Source organism: Oxyura jamaicensis, chromosome 4, assembly GCF_011077185.1.
Source record: "Oxyura jamaicensis isolate SHBP4307 breed ruddy duck chromosome 4, BPBGC_Ojam_1.0, whole genome shotgun sequence".
In the NCBI taxonomy this organism is placed as follows: Eukaryota; Metazoa; Chordata; class Aves; order Anseriformes; family Anatidae; genus Oxyura; species Oxyura jamaicensis.
Window position 1 is genome coordinate 73,184,046 of NC_048896.1, and position 23,057 is coordinate 73,207,102.

At 39.5% G+C, this 23,057-nt stretch overlaps 1 protein-coding gene across 2 annotated transcripts; it reads left to right on the forward strand.

Annotated features, from left to right (window-relative positions):
- Nucleotides 1-664: 664 nt before the first annotated feature.
- RELL1 (RELT like 1) lies at nt 665-22,481 on the forward strand. 2 transcript variants are annotated; one of them, XM_035324726.1, is made up of 7 exons: nt 665-849; nt 9,950-10,183; nt 11,859-11,930; nt 13,160-13,217; nt 15,744-15,983; nt 16,490-16,677; nt 19,637-22,481. In XM_035324726.1, exons 1-6 carry the CDS (start codon nt 759-761, stop codon nt 16,668-16,670), a joined length of 876 nt encoding a protein of 291 aa, XP_035180617.1. In that variant the 5' UTR covers nt 665-758; the 3' UTR covers nt 16,671-16,677; nt 19,637-22,481. The 2 variants fall into 2 exon arrangements, with proteins under 2 accessions (XP_035180617.1, XP_035180616.1); XM_035324725.1 differs by having other exon boundaries at nt 16,490-16,666.
- The last annotated feature ends 576 nt before the right edge of the window (nt 22,482-23,057 follow it).

Below are 23,057 nucleotides of genomic sequence, written 5' to 3' on the forward strand. Positions count from 1 at the left end.
AGGGGCAGTGGTGGCAGAGGGGCCGTCTCCAACTGTGGCTGAAAGCCTTGAGTGAGATGCACCTGAACCAGCCCTCCTGAGAGGCTCTGGGCAACGCCAAGAGCTCGGCATGGCACCTTGGAGCTTGGGAGTTGCTGCAGCACCTGATAAACACTGAGCAAGTTGGGCAAGGAGCAAGCTCTACTGGCCTCGGGGGCTGTTGGGCCACGATGCCACACTTGGCAAGCAGCCCTGCCTCCACCTGGCCCTAGCACGGTACTGCCGGGGGTGAGGCGTTGAGCGGGCAGGGTGAGGCTACAGCTGTCACCAGGGCTAGAAAACCGTCCTCGAGGCTTTGCTGTATGATCACAGGATGGTGAGGCTGGCAGGGCCCTCTGGAGGCACCTGCTCCAGCAGGGACACCCGCAGCAGGGTGCCCAGGGAGGCTGTGGGGTCTCCTCCTTGGAGATCCTCAAAAGCCACCTGGGCGCCCTGTGCCAGCGCCCCCTCGCCCCCACTACTGCATCTGTGACGGGGTCGAACATCGAAAACTCTTTACAGAGAAGCAAAGCCTCCACCACCCCCGTCCCTACAGCCGGCCAGAAGGAACCGAGCTGCCCCCCCCTCCCCGCCACAGCACCGCCCCGGCCCGGCGGCCCGGCGCAGGCGCCATGCGGGCAGGGCGCGCCCCGCCGCCGGTGGGCTGGGCCGGGCTGGGCTGAGCCGGGCCGGGCCCGGCGGCGCTGCCAGCGCGGAGTCAGCGGGGGCGAGGTACTGGGATGGCTCCGGCAGCGACCAGCGGGACCCCGCCGGCTACCCCCACTCCGGGCCCGACGGCCGCATGGCTCGGGGGGCACCGCTCCGCTCTCGGTGAGTCGCGGCGAGGGGGAGAAAATGGGAGCCAGGACCCCCCCTTCGCCCTCGGCCGGCTCCGCCGCTGCTCCCCGGGGAGCCCGGCGCTCTCCCTGCCTGGCACCGGCTGCTCGGGGCCCGCCCGGTCCCTGCTCGGCCCAGCCGGGGGGAGCCGGGGTGCTCCGAGCCGGGGGGAGCCGGGGGTCCTGCCCTGCCGCCGGGCTCGGTGCGCGGAGCTCCGGGGCAGAGCCGGCTCGTCGTGTCCCTGCTGCTGGTGTGGCCGGGAGTCGGGTGGGAAAACGGGGAAAAAAAGTAACTAACTGTACAAATCCGGGTCCGGTGACTGTCCTGGAGCTGGTTCGCTGAGTGGGTGACTCACGGAGTAGGAGCGGGTCGTAGAACTAACTGCTCCTGCTCGGCTGGCGGCCGTGCAGTCAAACCCGGCGTCGTGTTGGGGGTTTCTTGGGGCCCTTAGGAGCTCTGCAAGCTGCTCGGGTGCATGCAAGCTCCGCAGGAAGTTACTTTTAAGTGACGTTTTCTTTGTTTATGTCTAACTCCAAATGTTGTGGTGCAGATAATCTCAGAGAGAAACTGAGCTTGCCTGTCCTGTCTGGAGTGCAAAGCGCAGAGCAAGCGTGCTGCGGCCCGCTCCTTTCTGCACGGGTCCGCGCTCCTCTCGCTGCCCAGCCTGGTGCTCGTCCTGAGGCGGCATGGCTTCGTGGGTGCCTTTATTCTGCCTGGGTGGTGGGGCACCGATAAGAGCGCGCCGGGCTGGTCAAGAGCAAACACAGTGGGAGCAGTTAAGGTGAGCGGGGCTATTAGCGTGAAATTGGGCGCTGCGTTTTGAGTGTTTTTATACTTACCTTTGTAAATGGGGCATTACTGGTTGGCGCAGGCCAGCTTGGTCAGGAAGGGCTGAGATATCTACCACCTGCTCTTTCTTCTTCTGAAAGAAAGAGGGTCAAGAGGCTTGTCAACCAGTCCACCCCTCTCTTCAGGAGAGCAGAAAGTAGTACCAGTACGCACAACCGGGACCTGCAGGATGGTGCTGAACGTATTAACATTATCAGACCCCCCCCCAGTCCAATTAGTCAGTTTCACTGAAAGAGGCCGGCCAGCCTGCATTTCAGATCTGTGTTGACTGGTAGTTGGTATGATGAAAGGGTGGGTATACGTGGGCTTGTGCTGACTCTTGAGATGTTATTAAATGAGTTTGTTTCACTGAGCTTGAAGGCACTTACGCTGAGGAGCCGCTAGCATGCCACGTGCAATGGTAGGATTTAGTGACTATACCTGTAATTTAGTCTCGTAAATCAGATGAATAGGGCTGTACTTCTGAAAGCTGAAAGTTGCAAAGTGTAACAGGAAATGCAAAGGCTGTGAAAGAATGGGTCTTTTTTTTTTCCTCCTTCCTCTGAGGTTTGTAAAATGCTTTCCGCTGTATCTTCACACAGAAGCTATGCTGGTTTTGGTTTAAATTGATTTGTGACAGATCTCAGCTAGTGTGAATGTTTGTTTGCACAAAAGCACTGATTTGCTATGTTTTGTAGCATTGATTTCATGCTGCTTGCACTTCTAAATTTACCAGTAGTGTGGAATAGCTTCAAATATCAGATATGTCTGGGAGGGTTTTTTTTGACAGCCACACTGGTTAAGTGCACTTTGTTAATTGCACGGTGTGCATTCTGTATTTGGAAGCTGAGATCTGAGGAACAGTGTTCCCACAGAAATACAAATGCAGAGCATCAGTTCTGCATGTTTTTGCAGTATGAACTCCCGGCTGCTCACATAGTGACCCAAGCCATTACCCTAAAAGCACTGCAGTTTTAACGCTGGCAAGTAGCAGACCATAAGGTTTTTGTCTCAGCGTTTGCTCGGTATTACCAGCTGCATCTTGCATCACATGCAAGGAATGGACTGAGCCTCTGTTCCTGCTGTTTGCAGTGTATTTTTTTTGTTTCATTTTTCAACAGGCTGAACTGCTCTAGATATTTTTGTCTTCACTGGTCTTGGTTTTGAGTTCTTAATAATGCCAGATATCCTCATGGTGTGGTTATTTGGACAGACTGGGCAACTGAGAGATTAGGTTTGTTCTTTCTTCTGGGCTCATAACAAGCTCTGTCTGGGAGTGTAGAAATTGCGATGGTTTAGAATAGCTGAGGGTTACATGCGTTGTACACTGACGCTTTTGGTTATGCTTTGCTGTTAATGGGACCTGCCCTTGCTTAGGAGGTATCTCCTCCCTCAGCCCTCCCCCCAGCTTTCAGGGAAGCCCGTCTAAAACTTTTTGTGGATGGCTTGTTGAAACAGTGTTGGTATGGCGTGTAATTGAGAAATAAATAGGGACTGGGAAAGAATTCATCCTGGCAGAGACTTAACTCTTGAAGTTCAGAGGAGAAGGCTTTCTTTCAAAGACCTACTGCAAAATTTGCCTTTGCTGAGGTCATCACAAATCTTGTGATAACTTCAGTGAGCTGAAAACTGTCTCTAACTGAAGGGCTCTAACGGGATCCAACTTGAGGTACTGTGAAAGACTTTCAGTTTTGCATGATGTTGGGAAGTGAAGGTGCTGCTAGGTGTTTTGTAAAGACAGGTCATTCCTGACGCCGTCTGCATGCATCTTACTGTTAAGGTTCAGGAAGTGGAGCTAGTTTTGGGTGAGAAGCCCTGGCACGGGCTGCCCAGAGAGGCTGTGGGGTCTCCTCCTTGGAGATCTCCAGAAGCCACCTGGACGTGGTGCTGGGCACCCTGCTGTGGGTGTCCTTGCTGGAGCAGGGCCTCCAGAGGGCCCTGCCAGCCTCACCAGCCTGTGGTTCTGTAAAGCAGCATGGTTGATCGTTCTGCTCTCACGTTCGAGGTACTTCTTGTGAACCTAATGAAGGTTTTGAAGTCTGTTCATAAGTTCCTGACAGCAGACCTTCAACAACCTTGCTTAACCTTGACGGCAATTGGCAGTACCGTTACGAGTTGTCATTATGTTCTGTCATCATGTGGCTTCCTTTTCTCATCAGACTTCCTGCTTACTTCGCTTCTCTTTGTAGCTTCTGGTTACTACCACAAGGAAGCTAAAAGCTAAGCGGAATTCACAAACCTGCTGAATGTTCCTCCTAGATGATAGCATTTGTTGTTCAGTTCGTGCATATTCCCTAACGTACAATTTCCGTGAACAATAGTTGAAGCAAATGGTAGGCAACAGGTTGTCTTCCCTTACAGTTTTTCCTTTTGGAAAAAAAGCCTTTTTTAACCTGTTCCTTGCTGCCTTTTCTATAGTCTCCCCTGGTCTCTATAGCTTCAGTGGTACTAATAAGGCAGAGAAGCCCCAACAGTCCCTAAATGTCTTAATGTATGTTTTGACTTGTGACCGAAACTTCATGTTGTTTCATCTGCTTAGTTCTGCAAAGGGAATTTGACTCAGAATAGGAAAATCCTATTTAAATTAGCTAACTTCTAAAAAGTCTATTTAATTTGAAGTTGTGGTAAACTGTTCTGGCTAGGTCTACTGTAATTAAAATAACTAACAGCCTGTGTTAAAGCAATGCATATTTATCATCAGCAGTCTAAGGAAAGTCACTGCTCAGTGTTTGAATTATGATTCTGAAAAGTGAAATTACTGTGACAACAGAAACCTCTACTGCATTTCATTTTATTTATCTAAATAAGTTGAATGTACTGAACAAGTATAAAGAGCTGGTTTAGAGCTTCTTTCTTTTAAGAGAATATCCACCGCTTCCGAACTAAGGACATAAATTCCGCTAAGGGACATAAATTGGCCAGTTTTGGCATCTCGTTTAGTTCCCTAAAACTCTAATTACCATAGGGATTTTTAAATGTTTTCTGAAGATCTTAAGAGTGAGATGTTTGGCATGTATTCAGGAAACGGAACTAATAAACAAAATTTTTGACTTTTTTCTGAGTTTAAAAGTATGTAATTGAAATAACAAAAGTTTTCCTTTGAATCATGCTTAAAATGAATGCTTTATATCAAGGTGTACATCCATCTACCTTTACAGATGTCCAGCCTGGAGGTGGGAACTGTCGTAGCTTATTCCTGTGTAAGTATATTTCCACTAAAGCCAGGAGAAAAAGAAACATTGGGTGTGATGCCCAGCTGCCTTTCCCTTGCAGCGTGAGCCTGTCAGGTTTGCCTGCCCATTTATCTTGGTGGCATTGCTGGGCTGTGCGGTGCTTTCATTGCGCCTGGTAAATGTTTCTGTGATCACATGGTGAGTTGAATGAGCAAGTGGTTCAGATGTTAAAGAAAGAAAAACAGAAAACGCCTGAGCAAACTATTTTTTTATTCAAACTATTTGAACCCTGGGTGATTCCACCTTTTCCACAGATGACTGAACTGGCACAAAAAGAAGCAGGGAGAGAACTGCTTAAAGTAATGCTGCTACTGAGGCGTGTTCTCCGGCTATGCTAAGCTGAGATGTTTAAGCTGTGTCTTCTGAACATTTCATTTGTCTTGTACTGCACTTCAATAGGTTGTATGTCAAGCACACCTAACTTCTCTAACAATTCAATTAACATTAAGGCCAACAATAGTTTGTTTCTGTATATTGTGAGATTGAAACCTGTATTTCATTTTCATGCCAGAAAGCATATGATCATGCAACTCCTTGAACTGCGTGGATATGGTAGTACATGTGTGCGTAGTTATTTTTAGCAGATTGATTGCTAGAACAATCCAATTCATAAACAAAGCTCTTTAAAAGGTATGCTGTAATATTTCAATATGGCATGGGCACAATAGGCAAAATCTGATGTAACGAAGTCAGATTTATCAGAAGGGCAGAGAGATTACATCATTGTTTATGGGTTTATTGCTGTAAATTAAACAATGCAATAAGTGGAATGTACTTAAAGTAATCCGTTAGGATGTGGCTTATACTTAAGTTCAGTATGGGTGATTCAGAAAAATAATGACAATACATTACTTTCAGGATGTTTCATATTATTTATAACTAAATAGGTATGTTCTTTGCTACAAAAAAACCCCACAACTTTTCAACAGTTGTTGTTTAAGGAATATTAAATATTTATAGAGATTTCACTTGTGCTTTATGAGAAGTCTGAGAGCTGTCTGTTTAGATCAATGCTGAAGGCAAACCTTTTTGCTGAACTGGAGCTTGTCTCAGGGAATTCAGAGCGATCGTGCTAAATATGACTTTTTTTTTCATGCTGCAGCAACCAAGGAAAGCATAATTCTGTAACCTGGCACGAGCAAGATCTGGTATCGTGGCACAAGGTACTAGGGAAGGTGTTGTTCTGCCCATCTGTTTGTGGTGAGAGGGAAACCCGTACGTGTGGGAGCTGCTGCCCTTGCAGGCTCTTTGGCCCTGGGTGGCAGGCAGCGTGCTGGAACAGTTAATCCTGCTGGGGACAGCAGCACCAGGTGGGGTGGCCTTGCCAAGGTGCTCCGGTCTCTGTGTGCTGTGAACCTTGGAAATTTGAAGGGGGAAGAAGGGTTATTACAGGGTACCCTTGCATACGTAGTCCAGTCCAGCCTCATTCTTCTTACAGCTATCAAGATAATGTGGTTGTAGAGGTTTTGTTGTGGTCAGACATTGTTTTGGTAACATGAAGTGTTTAACTAGAATGTTAATAGGCCTGGCTAGGAAAGGTAAAAGTTGTAATTTAATGAAAGATGAGGTATTTTTTCCTTAATGTGCCAACTGTTTTCCCTGTATGTTCTGTTTCCTAAAGGTTTTGTAAAATATTCTTGGACCACTGCTGAGGTGGAGAGGGAGAGTGCTGTCTTTGGGTGTGGGCAGTAATGTTAGAACCAGTACGAAGGTTCAGCCTTCATAAAAAGGGCTGGGAGCATTAACATGAGGAGTGCCTGGTGGCTTGCTTTTTTTTGAAGGGTGGGGATCAGCTCTAGCTCTAGTTTATAGAAGACCTGTCCTTCTGTAAATGTGATGTGCTCTGTTAGAGTTTCTTGTGAACTTGAGGTTGGCTTGAGTTCATACCAAGTTTCCTGTTTGCTCTGAGCATTCAGTAGCACTTGGGATCCATTTTCTTGTTTCTTTTTCATAATTTTTCTCTTCATGTCCAGCTTTGTCAGTTAGCTTTGCATTTTAAATTGTGTATATGTTCAGTAGTTGTCAAGTCAATGATATAAAAAACATTACGTAGAACACTATATTCGTTACATGTAGTTAATTTCCCCCCTACCCTTTATTTTTGGAGATGTCCTGTGAGACCGTGGCTCCATGCTACTCCAATTACTTCAGGAAGGCTTGCTCTAGAGATACTCATCTTTCCTTGCCCACAGATGCTTGTTCCTCCACCTCAACTTGCTCGGTCTCTTGATGGCTTTGATAGAGCAGTTTGCCAAACCACAAGTATAATGATTCACTCAAGTGACTGCTTCAAAAAGCAAAGGCTACTTAAGGCATTTTTTCCTAAACCTGGATCATCTTGGTGGTCCAGTTTAAAACTGTTTTCAGGGTTGTGGTTTGTCAGAAGCAAATCCAGAGGGGTAGAAACCAAGGGGACCTCACAAAACAATTTTGCATCTGGAGGAGCTGTAATGAACCACAGCTTGGAGAGCTGGAAGCACTTGCTCTCTGGTTTGAAGTGGGAAGTACCTACTGTGGTTATGGAGGAATGTCAGGAGATATAACTTGTTAGGGTAATGCATGCTGCTTTTGCCACAAAGAGGTGGAAAACATTAAAAAATAATTGAGTCAAATTCATTTTGTGGCACTTCTCATTTGTCCTTCCACCTGTTGGTTTTGTTAGTGACTGCCATAATGTACTGCATCTTTCCCATTCATTCTTAAAATGGATAACGTGCACCAAAATCAAAGCGCCTGCCTATTTGCCTTACAGTTAAATGAACGTTAACTTATTAAGTGGGGAACTTTGTAGCTGCTGCAGCCTGATGTTTTAAGAACCCTCCCAAAAACAAACAAAACCATTTCATTTTAATATATTAAAATGTGAATTAGAATTCCTAGAAAACAAACCGTGAAAGCAACTTTTTCAGTTAAATGATTATTTTAACCTCTTCCGTCTTGTTTCCCTGTAGTGAGTGTAAAACAGTTGCAGTTTCTATGTTAGATTGTGCATGTGCTGATCAGTTGTCCTGCCTGGGCGTACGTTAGAGCTACTAAAAGGTAGCTACCTAATACGTTCTGCCTACAGTTATCGGTAGGATTGCTGGCTTCTCTTACAAAACCAAACTTTTTTTTTTTTTTTTAAGCAAGCGAGGCCATTTGGCTTTGTCCAAAGCAAACATCCTGAGATTTTATTTTAAAATGAATTTTAATTCATTCAGCCTCCAGATCTATTCAGTTTGTTTGGATTTCCTTCTGTTTTCTGCATTCCTACTATTGTGTAGCAAATCGGTTCAGAGAAATGCTTTATGCATTTTTTTTTAAAGCTAAGGGAGATTTTCATCAATTATTTCAAGAAGTGCCAGTATTTTTCACTTTGAACAAGTCTTGTGTGTTAGTTAATACTGAACTGATACTCGAAGAGTTCTAAAAAAATTAAAAATCCTTTAAAAGCAAATGGCTAGTGTTTTGGTATAAAGAAAATTTAAGGTAAATGTTCAGCTGCAGTTTTATGGATTTTTTCTTAGCTATCTGTCACCTTACTGCTATTTTTCAAATCCAGCTTAGTTATATAGCTGGCACAGTAGATGTGCTTATGGAATAATGTTCTTTCTGCAATTTTCTGGAGAGTCTTAATATTTTTTTAATTGAGGATGCAGGTGGTTTTAGATGTTTCTCTTGTGAAAGTGCCAATATCATGTAAATATCATGTAAATGGTTTTCTGATGATTCTTCATTCCTTCAACTGGTTTAATAGAAAAATTATGAATTGCCTCCTCTGTTTTAAAATAAGTAGGTAGGAAATACGCTAAATACTATGTTCGTTTTTTTTATTGGTCTCTTTTGTTATTCTTCTCTAAAAATGTTTTTCAGCTAAAGGCGAGGAGAATAGAAAGTAGAAATGCAGGAATATTCTTGCATATTGAATAATATAAAAATCTTTACTAAATGAGGTGTATGCGCCTATATACTCTAGGGGCTCAGAAGGAATTTTGAATATGTGAACATATATTTTTTGGATTTAGCTGAACAGTTGAATTTAGTTGCAATCAGATGTATGCTTTAATATCTGATGAATGAGAAGGTGCTGAGATTTTTAATCTGTGTATTTGCCCTAAAGGTGGTCAAGTATTGGAGCAGTTTCTACAGAAATGTAGAATGTCCATCCTTCAGCTAGACTACATGGGTACCTGAGCACCCTGATCTACTCAGAGCTGCTTTTAGCAGGGTTTGGACTAAGGAGCTTCAGAGGTTGCTTCCAATCTAAATTCCCTGTGACATTGTAATTCAAAAGGCCAGTCTTTAATATGGAATATATACCTGTTAACTTCTTGGTTCAATATTAAAATGCTTAATTTTTGTTATCAAATTAGTGTTTGACCATGCTACAACTTAAATGTTTGTGAAAAACAAACAAACAACAACAACAACAAAAAAAATCTCTTCAGGTCTGTGGTCTCTTTAGACCATTTCAGGTCTGAATTCAGGATGACTGAAGCAAAGAGTGAGCCTGCTTTATACAGATGAGTAGAGGGGAAAAGCACATTTGTTCAGCAGCAGGGTTTCAAAGCACAAGAAAAAAATCAAGGATATTTCTGTCAAGTGTGACCCTTTTTCTTTGCAAGGGTCAATGCTAAATCCTGTACTTCTATATTAGGGAATAATCCGTGTTTTGTAGCTATTTGGTATGAGGTTAGGACTACAAGAATGGTGCAGTGTTTTTCCTCATGGATGGGAAGGAGCAATGGCGGTACCTAACCTTCTGTGAAATACTGAGATTTGAGGTCTACCAGGCTATGGAGTATCATCTGTTCTTCTCTGTTGAAGAAATTTTGTGTTGGTGTTTTTCATGCATGTTTGATGTTCTGTGAAGAGGGAATACCGGCTGTTACAGGAGGGAGGTCTAATGCAGTAGAGTATGCCTTGCCCTTCCAAGTCATCACAGAAGGTACATCCCATTAACGCTCTTGGGATTTGGCCGTACTCACAATCTTCTAAATGCTTCAAAGGCATTTGTGGCCTATTGTAATAGCTGTGTTTATTCCATTACGCAGGCAATGGAGAGTTTGTGCAGGTCTTGGAAAGCCGCGGTTTACAGACAACTACTGTGACAACTGGCAATAACAGCACGCCTGACCACTTAGAGTACATTGCCTTTGCATTGGTTCCTGTTTTCTTCATCATGGGTCTCTTGGGGATCCTCATCTGTCATATCCTTAAGAAAAAAGGGTATCGTTGTACAACAGAGGCTGAACAAATAGAAGAGGAAAAGCCTGAGGAGAAAATAGGTAATCAGCGTGTCTAATACACATCTTTTTATTGTTCCTGTATGTTGCAGCTAACATGGAATAACTCATTGTGAGGCTTCTGTCATTTCTCTGTCTGGATTAGACATCACAAATATTAAGAGAATTATTTTTATTACTATTCATAATATCTATTATAACATGTCTATTACTTTTTGATTTCTGCTGGTCAAAACTAAGCTACCTCTAGCTTCCCACACAAGTTCTTTAGAATGGATTATGAGTTTACAGAAGGTTCAAAGTATCCAGCACGTGTGTTTGTAACTGTACACTGCAATTGGAGTCCCCAGTTTGCTTTTATGCGTTCCACCTGCTGGTGGTAACAAAGTATTGAACATTGAGGAGTGACAAAAAGCTGCTGTTTAAAGCCTAAAATCTTAGGTTTATGTTTAGCAATCTTTTTCTTGTGTTGTCGTTCTCATCTTCCATCTCATGATAAAACTGAGCCTTTGGGCTGACTGTCTGCATCCTTCATTTACATGATGCACTGCTTACATTTTTCTTCAAGATGCTTTTTTTTTGTGCTCTTATTTTATGGCTCTTTATTCCCATCTTCTTTCAGGGGGAAAAAAAAAAGAGCAAGGAGAGTGTGTTATGTACAGCATTTGGCTTGGTAAAAGACAGGCCGAATCACTTGTCCTTTCTCCCAGTTAATTGACAGCCTGTCAGCAGGTCCATAAGATTTGCAAATTACAGTGTCTCCACAGTAAGGTAGAGCCACGTGTTGCAGTACTGATGTACCGCTGTGTTCTTCAGCAGTCACTGCCTGGGGCATGCACTCAGACAGCGGGCATACTTCATCCATAGCTCGAGGGAGAGGTGACACCGAGGTGAGTGGCAGTGAGAGGGGACAGCTTCTAGGTCTTAGCTGGAGAAAGTAGCTGTGTAAGTTGCATTATAAAGTTGTAGCCATCAGGATGAAGAAGATGAACAAGGTGGAAAGAGACAGGGAAGCCCCTAATTCACCACTTACAGACAAATTCAAGGCCTCACCTATCAACCTTGCCTCCATCCTGTGATTTTTTTTCAAGGTAGATATACCTATAGACATTATGTCAGTTAGAGAAGGGCAGAGCTATGCCTTTACTTTTTTTTTTTCTCTCTCCAGTTTTTTGGTGCTCTGAGGTTATTCTGGGGAAGCTTCCAGCATTGTTATTGACAGCAGTCAACCCCAGAACTATTAAGTATGGTTATGATGCTTCTCTCCGAAATCCCTTCCTCCTGTAGTCATATGCGAATCTTTGATATATTTATAAATTAAAAAAAAATCGTTTTATGTCCTTGTGGTTGTGGTGAAAAGCTTAAATGGATCCTACTTATACCAGAAGCCAATAATACTTATTTTAAAATAGTGACTTGAAATAGTTCAATGATTTTGTTTGTTTTCTTCCCTATGTTTGGGATTATTTGTGTCTCCTAAGTAGCTATAAAAAGAATTCTGATGTCTGTTTATGAAAATATTGAGCTTTTTCAAGTCTTAAATGAATGTTAATGAATTTATTTTTAAAAAGTCTTTTTTTTTAATGTAACATCTTTTCTGATATTTGTTTTTTTTGAAGGTGGGGTATTTTAGTGACTTTTTTTTTTTTTTTAAATAGCTATTTTTTTTTCTTTTGAAAGGCCAAGCTATTGACAACATATTTATTTCCTTGCACAGAAATGAATGAAACGGCACATGAGAATAGTGACACTGTGGGACAAATTATTAACTACATTATGAAAAATGAAGGTATAGTACATTGATATTGAAGTTATGAGCCTTTGTGGTGTTGTCTGATAAAGGTTTTTGAAAATATTCAGAAGTTTGATATGCACATGTTTTCATGTAATAACCTTTATGTAAATGCTTAACTCTGAGATTGCCTTCAGGAGGTGATCATTTCAAACAAAAAGGAAGTTTTTTGCTTACCTGAAAATAATTTTGTGTAGTAAATTTGTTTCAAATGTCTCTTAATCCTCTATTAGGTGTTTATTTTTTTAAGCTTTTTGCTTATTTTTGAAGTACAAGCTCAAGCTTGTTTTCTTAATATTTAAAGCATGTCAGATTCGACTGTTTTGACCAGATAAAGCATTTTGTCTCAAAATGATTACTGGAGCTGTTCTCTGATGAAAGATTTGTATGTAACTGAAAGAGCAGAGTAGACTTGCTCTGACTTTGAATTTCAGACATATCTTCATGTGCTGTACGCAGAAAATACATGATAAAGACGGTATGACTGGGAAAAGTAAAACCAAACTTAAGCAGCCTGATGAATGCTTGGTTGGTTTAGAACATATTTACTAGTCAAAAAAAAACATTTAGGAGACCATAATTTTACCCTATAAAAACCTTTAGCCTTTTAACCTTACGTTTGTTTAAATCAAAGGTCTTCTAAGCATTGAGTTTAGTTTGAGTTACCTGTGAATGAAGCCTAGCGTTCTGGAAAATGTGTAATTTTATTTTTCCCCTTTAATAACTCTTAGGGCTTTGAGATTGTGTATATTTCATCAAAGCTGGGATTAGGTCTGCTTATTTTTTTCTTTAAAACACGTGAGCAATCTGTAGTTCGTGGCTAGTAATTATTTTGTATTTCTGTAGGGCTTGTTTAAACTGGTGCTTTTTACCTTAAGTTGCTTTATACATAAGAGGTGATGATGCACCTGTGATCAAATGGATGTTTTAAGATTTGTGGGGATCTTGTTTTGGTAGTTTTGTGCAGATGGCTGTTAAATGACTTGTATTGGAGCAGATCTTTGAGTACAATATGAGCTGTAATTTGAGTAGCTTCTGTTAAGAAAATTCCCTAGGATTCTATTAACATTTTTAGCATGATGTTCTCTCTTGCCTTTCTGGAGATATACATAGTGTAGCCATCTTTCTTCTAGATGAAAGTTCTTTGAGCACCTTTAATTTTACTATTTGCTTTTCTAAAGTTAGAGCTGTACGGTTTTGAAGAATTCTATTTCTTCTCATTACAGCAAATGCTGATGTTTTAAAGGCCATGGTAGCAGATAGCAGTGTCCTTGAACCTGAAAGGTAATTGCTCAACTTTTTAATGTGTGTTTCCTGAGGCAACTAAAAACGTACCCTTTCAAAGGGTTTTATTTCCTATGCACTTTCCTAAGACTATATCACTTACTGTAGTTGTCAGCTAAGAGGATAACAGCTTGATTTCCTTGTCGTAACTTTGAGTCACTACATTTTAATGTAAGCCCTATTATAGTAACTGGCTATTCTGGTTATATGTTCTAGGTCTGTAAAAAGCATTTTATTGCTTCTTGGGCTAAAGATTTACAGAAGCTGCAAATAATTGTTTACTTTAGGGTGCGGTTAATTATGAGTTGATTTAGTCCAAACTTGTTGCTGATTTGAAAGAGCAGAAGCAGTGCTTGCTTCATTTGTACGAATGCCTGAAGTAGATACCTCTTTCAATGTCTCCTTCTGTTTTAATCTTTTGCATTATAATTGTGGTAATACACATTGGCTGGCCTACCTCTTATTTTTTCGACTGCACACCTATTAAAAATTTACATAGAGAAAGTAGCCCTTTAGCCCTTGAGTTGCAGACATATCATTCTGTTTACATACAGGTATAAGTACTCTTAAGTACTTCTAAGTTGTGTCTGTATTACTCTACTCTTTATATGTAATCCTGTATTGCTATTCAAGGCAGAGGAGATGGAGATTCAAGTAGCACTGTCACTAATAAAATTAAGTAGGAGCATTCTTTTAGCAAAACAGAATTGAATGTGCAACCATTTATCTCCTATCTTAATGTGAGGGGCTTGATTATTGAAGAATTAATTTGCATTTAACAGAATGAGTTCTTACATGTAGGGATTACTTTGAAATTTTATATGGTGCAGTAGAAATGTTTGGTTTAGTTTCAACTCGGACACTGTAGGTCTGTGTAATGTTACTTGGAGAGTTTGACTGTTTCAGTGGTGAATCAAAATATAAAAAGGGAAAAGGGTCTTACAAGGCTACTAAAAATATGATTGTTTGCTCTTGCATAATTTCTAACAGATACTCTTAAAGCTCTAGTAACTTGAATGCAAATCCATTAAATTTTTTGTATGTTCAGTCCACTATGAAACACTTTCGAACAGTAGGAATAATAATGGCAAAACTAAATCTGCCATTTAAAGCCATTACTTCTTGTCTTTGCTTCAGACATGTTAAACATTATATTTCTCTTATAGTCTTAAAATAAATAAAATAATTTTATTAAATGTCTCCTGTTGATGTTTTTGTTTTGAAAACAAACATCCAGGTAAACCCAGTCTTTCATGGCAGGGTTTACATCTTTGTTCTTTCTCTTCTCATTGGAGTCTCTTATTTTCTTGAAGTAACATTCCTAAAACTGGATGCAATGTTCCAGCTAACACGTGATCAAAGTTTAGAATTGTAACTCTATTAGGCTGACAGGTTGTGTTCTTGTTATTTCCCCAATCTTTACCTTTTTCTGAAGAATGTTTACCTGGCTGTTTTTCTTTTTCTGCTAAGGCTGTGAAGTTTATGTTGCAACACACCCAGTATTTTTGATAATGCTTCTGTATGTGTGAGTGTCTTTCTCACACTTTCCTCTGATCATCCTCATTTCTGGTCTTGTTCTCTACAGATACTATATGTAACCCAAAGTTTACAGATTCTTTAGCTATTCTTTTATTCCATTACCCAAGGAACTATTTAAAACGCTGACTATCATCGGGACCAGAATAACTGCATTTAGTATGTCTTTTCAGTTTCACAGTAATCTACTGCTATGTAACTTTCTGGTATGTCTTTTTTAAACAGGATGTGCTACCTTAAACTATGGTATTTTCACCTGTAACACTGAGTCCTAGCTTGCTTTGTGAGAACATGTTGTAAGGCAGTGTCAAAACTGATGCTGAAGTCCAAAAGTACATTTTTACTCTGTGCTGTCTGCTTTTCTGTTTTAGAAGAAAATCAGATTAATTCCATCGGTTATTCCCTATAGATGTTTTAATGCCTTTTCTTTTTTGTTTTACAGGTCCTTTATATATGCCTTATAAAGCAATGTTTCTGAAGCTTAGGCTGAATGACATGTTAATTCCTTTTCTCTATGATAGATATTTAGTTTTACCTCTTTGCAGTATTGTGGGACTATGTCCTTTTTCTGTGAGTTCTTAAAGATCACCATCTTTAAGAACTCACAGAAAAAGGACATAGTAACAACTGTGAAACACCTGTTATTAATTCTCCAAGTGTAAATTTAATCAGCTGATTAGATGCTTTCCTCTGTATATGTCCAATTAACCTGTTTTTCTTTATTTTACCCTGATCTATTTCACTTCCTTTTCCTTTTTAGTAGCTATATTCACCAGATGACTGCTGAAGAATTAATTGATGGAAGTGAATTTTAACTGTGCAAATAAATATACTAGAGGGAACCTTAAACCCCACATCCTCACAAATAAACTGTCCCTCAAAAAAGATAGCTATTAGATACAACTGAAGGTTATACTTCATTCTTTGTTTTCTTTTATGAAACAGGATTTTATAGTAAACTCTGCCTTTCCTTTATACTTTTTCATATAGCCCTTCATCTCCTGCCACTCCTGGGAGTCCAACGAGTCCAGGGTCTCCTTTGTCACCTGGTACTGCTCCATTTAAACACAGCTGCAAAGGCCATCACTTACATACTGTTGGAGGAGTAATAGAAAAGGATGTTTGTACTCGCTGTAGCCACAAACGATGGCATCATATAAAGCCAGCTCACAAATCCAAAGAGCACAGAAGAAGTCGTCTTGGAGAGGTTACAGTACTTTCTGTGGGAAGGTAAGATTGATGCCACTTTATTGTATACTTTTCTTAGGGATGCTACAGTGGTCCATGTTGGATCAGCTGTCCATTGATTTAACTCTATTTATAGACTCAGTGATTGTGTTTTTTAGAGTAAATTCTTCTTTCTTAAGTTGATGTTTCTTTATTAATTATGAGCTATAAAATGACTAAATTCTGCTTCCAGTTAGTTTTAATTCCTATCTTATATTGTAGTTGTCTTAGAAAATTACTGTTCTTAGTAGTATAGCATCTATGGATTGTTTTAAAAAGCAGGTCCCTGAGAGTGCTATTCAGCAGCAGTGTGTCTTAAAAGTATGCACAGGTAATAGAAAGGAAGATTGCTGTGAAGTGGAGCTGGGTATGCATGGACATGAGCTCTAATGTCTAGGTTTTCAGATGCCCCTATCTAAAAACATGTGCATATCCATATCTTGGATACTGAGAAAGATCTAGCTAATATCCAGGGAAATACGACTGAATCTCTCTTTTGGACACGTCAGATTTAGAGTCACAAAAGTGGAGCACAAATCCAATTCCAAAGAACGGAAAAGCTTGATGTCTGTTACTGGAGTGGAAAGCGTCAATGGTGATACGCCTGCCACGCCTGCAAAGCAGGAAGCAAGAGAAGTACCTGCCACGCCTGCGAAACAGGGGACACAGGAGAGGAGAAGCTCAGAGTAAGCAGCAGGTACCAAATGTTGGGGACTAACACTGAAAGTGCTATGTTGTGAAATAACTAAGGTAGTCAGTGAGGAAAAATAAGCTTGAAAATGTATCTGAGCCATGTGAAAACTCATTGGGCAATTTTGAAAGTTTCTATAAATGCCCGAAAAAGTTAGGTTTGATCAGTTAGTGGTAAATTGGTGAAGCCAAAATTAGCTACCAAATTCTTATCTACTTGTTTATATTGACTTTGAAATTGGGATAGACGTGGAAATTGAAAGCTGCTTTGTGGAGGTGGCATCCCTGGTCCAAGAAATAAAACATCTGCATATTAATTATCCACAGTAAACGGATAGTTCAGATCTTAGTGACAATGTGCTGGTGTCCCAAAAGAAACAAATGCTGCTGACAGCTGCTTCACTGGAGTAATTGTAATAAGAATGGAGACATGAAATGCTCATTTTGCAGGGATCTCTGGTAGATTACCAAATCAGGAGGATGGGGTTTTCTTGAGTTGTTAAAATTCAGTGAATTGCTTGAGGCATCTCATTAAGCATGTTGAAAATATCTGGCATTTTTTTGGTATTCACCCCTGACTCCTTTTTTTTTTTTTTTTGGACAGTTGACAATGTACAGGGGGTAGAGACATGTAAAATAATATGGTTTCCTTCTAACTGATGACCAGTTAAAGGGAAAAGGCAATTTCACACAAATGCGATGTGAGAGATTGATCCTTGGGGAAGAAAGGAGTTCTGGCATAACAAAATAAAGGCACTAGATCTGAAGAAAATTAGCAAGTGTACAGTGACAAACTCTTTCAATGAGAGAGCCTAAAGTGATGTGTCCTCTCAGCCCAGTTTTGGACTCTCAATAACCTCAAATGTAAGAAGGAAGCACACAAATGAAAATTGAGTGTGCTTTAAAACAAAACAAAAAACCAAACCACTTTAGCATGTTAAGGTAGAATTGTGAAAGGCCAAGGTGTGAGATGAGGGGTTTCCATAGTGTTCCTTGGTATTCATTAAAAAAGCATTCTGTAACTGTTAATTTAGCATGGAAGACAAATCTAAGAGCTGGTTTGTTATATGGGTGGTTACTTCCTACCTTTAATGGCAGTATAAAGATAAATGATTGTTAAACTGAGTGTATTTGTCCGGACACCGTACCGTAGCATTAAAATACCCCCCCCCCCCCCCTTTTTTTCCAATCATTCCTACTGAGAAAGAGGCTTAGAGGTGTGCTCTACTTCCAAATACTTAAAAAGCTGTGGTGTGAAAATGGGGTAAACTTTTTTCTACTCAGTGGGTAAGAAGGTAAAAAGCAGAGTATTTCATGACTAACTGCACTGGTATCTTCATGTTCATCTGGGTTGTTTTGTTACTCCTGCAACCTTTTTCTTTCCAATCTCTCCACTGGGAGTGTGATCAGGCTTAGTAACGTGTCCTTTGAGTAATGGGAAGATAATGTCTGTCTTTTAACAAGAAAAATAGCAAGAAAGAGGCATACATGAAAATATAGTTAATTCTAATGCACTTGTGATTTGAAGAGATGATTTTTTTAAAATAATCTAGAAATGTTATGTACTTCTGTTTTCTAATTTCCTTTCTCTCCTAAATAAAAGAGAGCTGTTCTTTGTAACTACATAAAACTTGTTCCCTAAGTTTGAACTGCTACTACTCTAATCTAAAAATAGGCTGCTCTCTAGAATAAAATATAGCTTAAAAAAAAGTCCATCTATGGCAGTTTTCTATTGTATAACCTCCCTTAGGATTTAAAATGCTGCTCTTTCTGAAAACAAATATTCTAATGTCAGAGAAATAGCTCAGTGGAATCTCTTGTCAAGTTCTCTCTAGTTCAACAAAACTATTTTGTAAATCTGGGAAAGTAGCCAGGCTTGTTTGCTCTGTACTACAAAAAATAAACAGTTTTTGCTTGAAAGCCTACCATTCTCTTCCCTAGCATGGTTCTGTATCAGTTTTAGTCAACTGCCATGAGAAACATAGACAGATATTAGCTAGACCCCTGCTTCAATTATTTATTTCAACTTCTAATAAATTATTATAGCTTAATTTACTGAAATTGAGTGGATAAGCAATGTTTAGGACTTTTGTGTCTGTAGCCAATAAATGTTAAAAGCATATTATTTTAGAGAATTTGGCTCAGATCTTCAGATGTGGAGGAAGAAGGAAGGCACAAATGTGCATGTAGCTGCTGCCAGAAAAGGTTTGTTACAGCTTCTGGAGGCAGTGGATTTGTGCTTTGTGGCCTGGCTTTAGCTGCCATTACTGAGAGTTCTTGTACTTGGAATTTCTGAGTGGGGCAGTACTTGAATGATGTAATGTTGCCAGCTGCTTGTGTTCACTGCTGCTCTTGAGTTCATTTTTCCCCCCCCTAAATTGACAAGTTTTTAGAAGTTTCTTGAAACGAGCATTGCAGTGTTTCAGCTTATCCTAGCATTTTGCTGTCTGCATCTTTTATGCTTAGCACATCTTCTCCAGATCTCTGAGGCCCATGTTCTTGAGCAGACTGCGTTTCATTGTTTCAGTTTATTTTTTTTTAAGTGGCACGTAAAAAGGAGTACATATATGGCAAATATTTAGTCCAAATTCTGCGTGGAGCTCTTGCAGTTCCATGGTAAACTACTAGGAAGACAAAAACTGAGGTTAGTGTTGTGCTGCAGCTATGTAATGTTTTCCATTCCTAGTATCCCTTTCAAAGTTATGTATACTTCGCACTGCAGTGCAATTTATCAGTTTGCGTTGGTGTTTTTGCACATCCTTTTTGTGATTACCAGCTGAGTTTTTAGCTCCTTTACTTTCTGACTTCCCATCGTAAAACTTGTAACACATAACCACCATGTTACGTAACTGTGGCATATTTTTTTTCCATTCCAGAGCATCTGCTGACTTTTTAATTGGCCTGCTCATCCTAAAACTAACTTTTCTAATCATGCTTATTTTTGGAATTGCTTTTTTCTTTTGCAGGTGGAGCTTCTAGAAGAAGTTTGTCTACTAGCACTTTGGAGAAGACAGAAAATTCTCAAGAGACGCACACTATTTAAGGAAATGTACTTATGGCACCGTAGCATTTTATAAGTTTTGTGATGGCATCCATGCAAGGTTGATGGTTTTTCACCAGTAAAATCAGTAAGATTTAGGCACCTATATACTCTTGAGCCTTGTGGACCCCTCGTACCAAACGTTGGGCTTCATCTTCGAAAGAAAAAATACATATACATTTTTGGACAGGAAAGATAAAAAGCCTTATCAAATAGTGTTGTTTTTTTTTGTACTTAGACAAACATTTTTGTTACTGAGCTCAATATTATACGTAATAAGATTACCCTATGGATAAGCTGTGTTTACCCCTCTGGTCCATCTGGGTACTTCTGTGTTCTTCCAGAGTTGACAAGCATTCGCTGAAGATAAAAGTCAGGCTTCAGAAGATGAAAATACTCTGTTAATCTGTTAGTAGCCGAGCAAAACATACAAGGAAATAAGCAGTCACCCAGATCTGCATGTGTGCCTTTAGTATGTAAGCTCTCTGACTCTGTGAAGGATAATTCACAGGATGGAGTATTTTAGCTATATGTAGCTTTTAAATTATATGATTGTCCTTCTTCCCCCTTGATAACTACTTAATGTTAGTCTAAAGAGTATCTTTTTCTATGCACTTGGGTGAACCTTTGGGAAGGTCACTTTTGTCTAGGCCATTTGTTCTCCCATTTTCTTGCAGCTACTTGCTTCTACTTGAAGAATGCCTACTAGTTCTGCTGTTCTCTTTTGTTTTTACCCACAGGTTCCTTATTAAGCAAAGGCAACATTTCAACCATTAGATAAGAATATGGAATATATGGCATTAAAAATTTATGGACTGTGTACTAAAGTACTTCAGAGTGGCTTAATTGGACCAAGGGTAGCAGTTCTCATTGGCTTCAAAATCTTAAGCCATTGTTACACTACCTTAATATTTTAAGTGTGACCTACTGCTAAAAATGCCATTGATGGTTTTGTGATGTTATTTTTGTGTCCACTTATTATGATCTCTATTTTGTTGTTTTCTGGGGGGGGGGGGGCAGAGGTGGGGGAGGACCTTTGCAATACTTCAGCAAGCTTTGCTGTGTAAAAGAAACTGAAAAATAACATTTACTCCAAGTGCCTAAGAATATAAGCTGTTGTGTAATGCATTTTAGTAGAGATTGCACTATATTCTGAGAACTATAATTTAATCTGATCTATGAACTCCATGAAAATCAGTGCTTGTTTTGAATTTGGTATGTTTTAAATTAATGCTTTCAATCCTTTCAGTCTAAGTGCTCTAAACTACGTTTCTCTTTCAGATATGAGAATAAGTTTTCTTCAGCAGCTTGTGTAGTCTTAACAATCAATGTGTACAAAGATTTTTAAAAAAAATAATACTCTTATTTACAGTGTTAGATACTGCCACATCTTGTCAGGAAACATGGAGTTTGCTTGACAGTTGCTGGGAAGTATGTGCTGTGATTATCTTCATTTGACTTGTATCAATGAGATATCAGTAGGTCTAATCAGTTTATACTTCTAACTGATACTGTATTTAGGGAAAACAAACAAAAACAAAACCTAAGCCCTTGGAAAGAAATATTTGTTTATTGTACCTTCTAAAATTTGTTATTTTCAGAGATAACTTTCAATTTTTGAGTACCTAAAATAATTTTGACCACCTAAAATAACTCTTTGACCAGGACTGGTACTTGAGTGTTTAGCATCCTCGTTAATTTAAGACTGGTTTATAACATCTCTTCAACATATAACATAATTACCAAACTCACCTTATAGGCATACATTTGTTAGATTCTTGCTTTATTTCTTCTTCGAGCTTCACTTGATTTCTATAAAGATCTATTTTTTCTAGAATAATTTAGTCAGTGTTGGTTACAGTAGTTAACTTTCAATTTCAAAGAGATTGAGAGCTATGGTATAAAATGTTATTGGAAAAATGGAATATTGGGCAAAGCCAAGCAGTTTTAAATAGCTTTCAGAAAGGAGATACGCAGTTATCGACTGTACCAAAAGCTTTAAATTTTTTTTTTAATCTGATAGTATTGTGTTTTAATGCATGGTGGGATATACCGTAAGGTAGTATGCCAAAAGGATTAAAGAAAGCTTAAACAGAAATACCCTATTTTTTTTACTTAATTTAAAAGTAATTTCTATTTTGATTCCATTGGAAATATGTAGAATAAAAGAAACAAAAATGTGGTGGATATGTAAAACATTGTTTACCTATATAAAGTACTTACATAAGGTATTATAAGATCTGGTATGTGCAAGAACTTACTTTGTGCATTGCTGCTTCGGTAAGAGGATTTAAAAACTGTGCCTGTTTTATTGCCTTTAACACTACACTCTGCAATTTTGTAGTGATATGGATATTGCCATATTAATCAGCCTTTCCTAATTTTGCATATCAGATGTATTTTTAACAAAATAGTTTATATACAACTTTTGTACTACCAAGTGGTAAATAAAACATCAATTCATAAGCTTGCTTGTGATTTCCTTAAACCTGCATCCGTTGTATGAAACTTAGCCATTAAGTAGTCTGTCTGAACTCCTAATGTGTAATACAATCTCCTTGCACTATGAATTTTTGTGTATGGAGGTAGTAAGGTTAGATTGTTGTGTGTTGTACTTGAATTTTATTTTTTTGAGAAAGAACAATTGCAACTGCTACTTGTTCCATGCTTTGTCTGAGGAAGAAGAAAATCTAAGCTGTTATCTGACTGAAGAACCTTTTCCTTTAAGGTATCAGGACTTTAATGTCAAATACAATACAAAGTTATAACTTCTTAAAAAAAAAAAAAGGCTACTTTCTTGTTAATTGTTTTTGTAAGGTATGGAAAGAAAAATTACAAATGACAGGAAGCTCTTTGCAATTGCTTCCTCTGTCTCTCAGTGATATTACAATGTTTAATTTGTTACATTATGTTCTCACAGATGACTACAATCTGTAAATGGCATTAAAATGAGTTTTGCTCTCTAAACAGGGTGAAGGAAGCTCAAAGCAAGATGTTATGGCTAGCTGAGATGTAATTATCAGTGTACCAACCATCCTGTTGGCAGTTTTTCTGTTCGTTTTTCTGATGTTTCTAGCTGCATCGCACAAGGTCTGTTTTGAGGTCTGTATCTGAGTTTTAGAAGTGTAAAAGCAGCTACACTTAATATTCAGAATTTAAAAAATAAATGGGGGGGGGGAGGGGGGACAGAGGGGAGAACCCTTCCAGGCCTCAGCTCTCTAAGGGAATTGAGACACTGCTGGTAGCGAATTTCTGGAACTTGAACACACTTTCTGATGCCAGAAAAGATAAGGATGGTGGTTATAATTGTGTAATACATTCTTTTATTAACTACGTGCACATAAAAT

Bases quoted from the DNA above. Each gene is read 5' to 3' on its own strand.
- RELL1 (XM_035324725.1), top strand. From the start codon at position 759: ATGGCTCCGGCAGCGACCAGCGGGACCCCGCCGGCTACCCCCACTCCG. The intron at 10,184-11,858 runs GTAATCAGCGTG...TTCCTTGCACAG, and splicing joins AAAGCCTGAGGAGAAAATAG to AAATGAATGAAACGGCACAT. The intron at 13,218-15,743 runs GTAATTGCTCAA...TTTTTCATATAG, and splicing joins AGTGTCCTTGAACCTGAAAG to CCCTTCATCTCCTGCCACTC.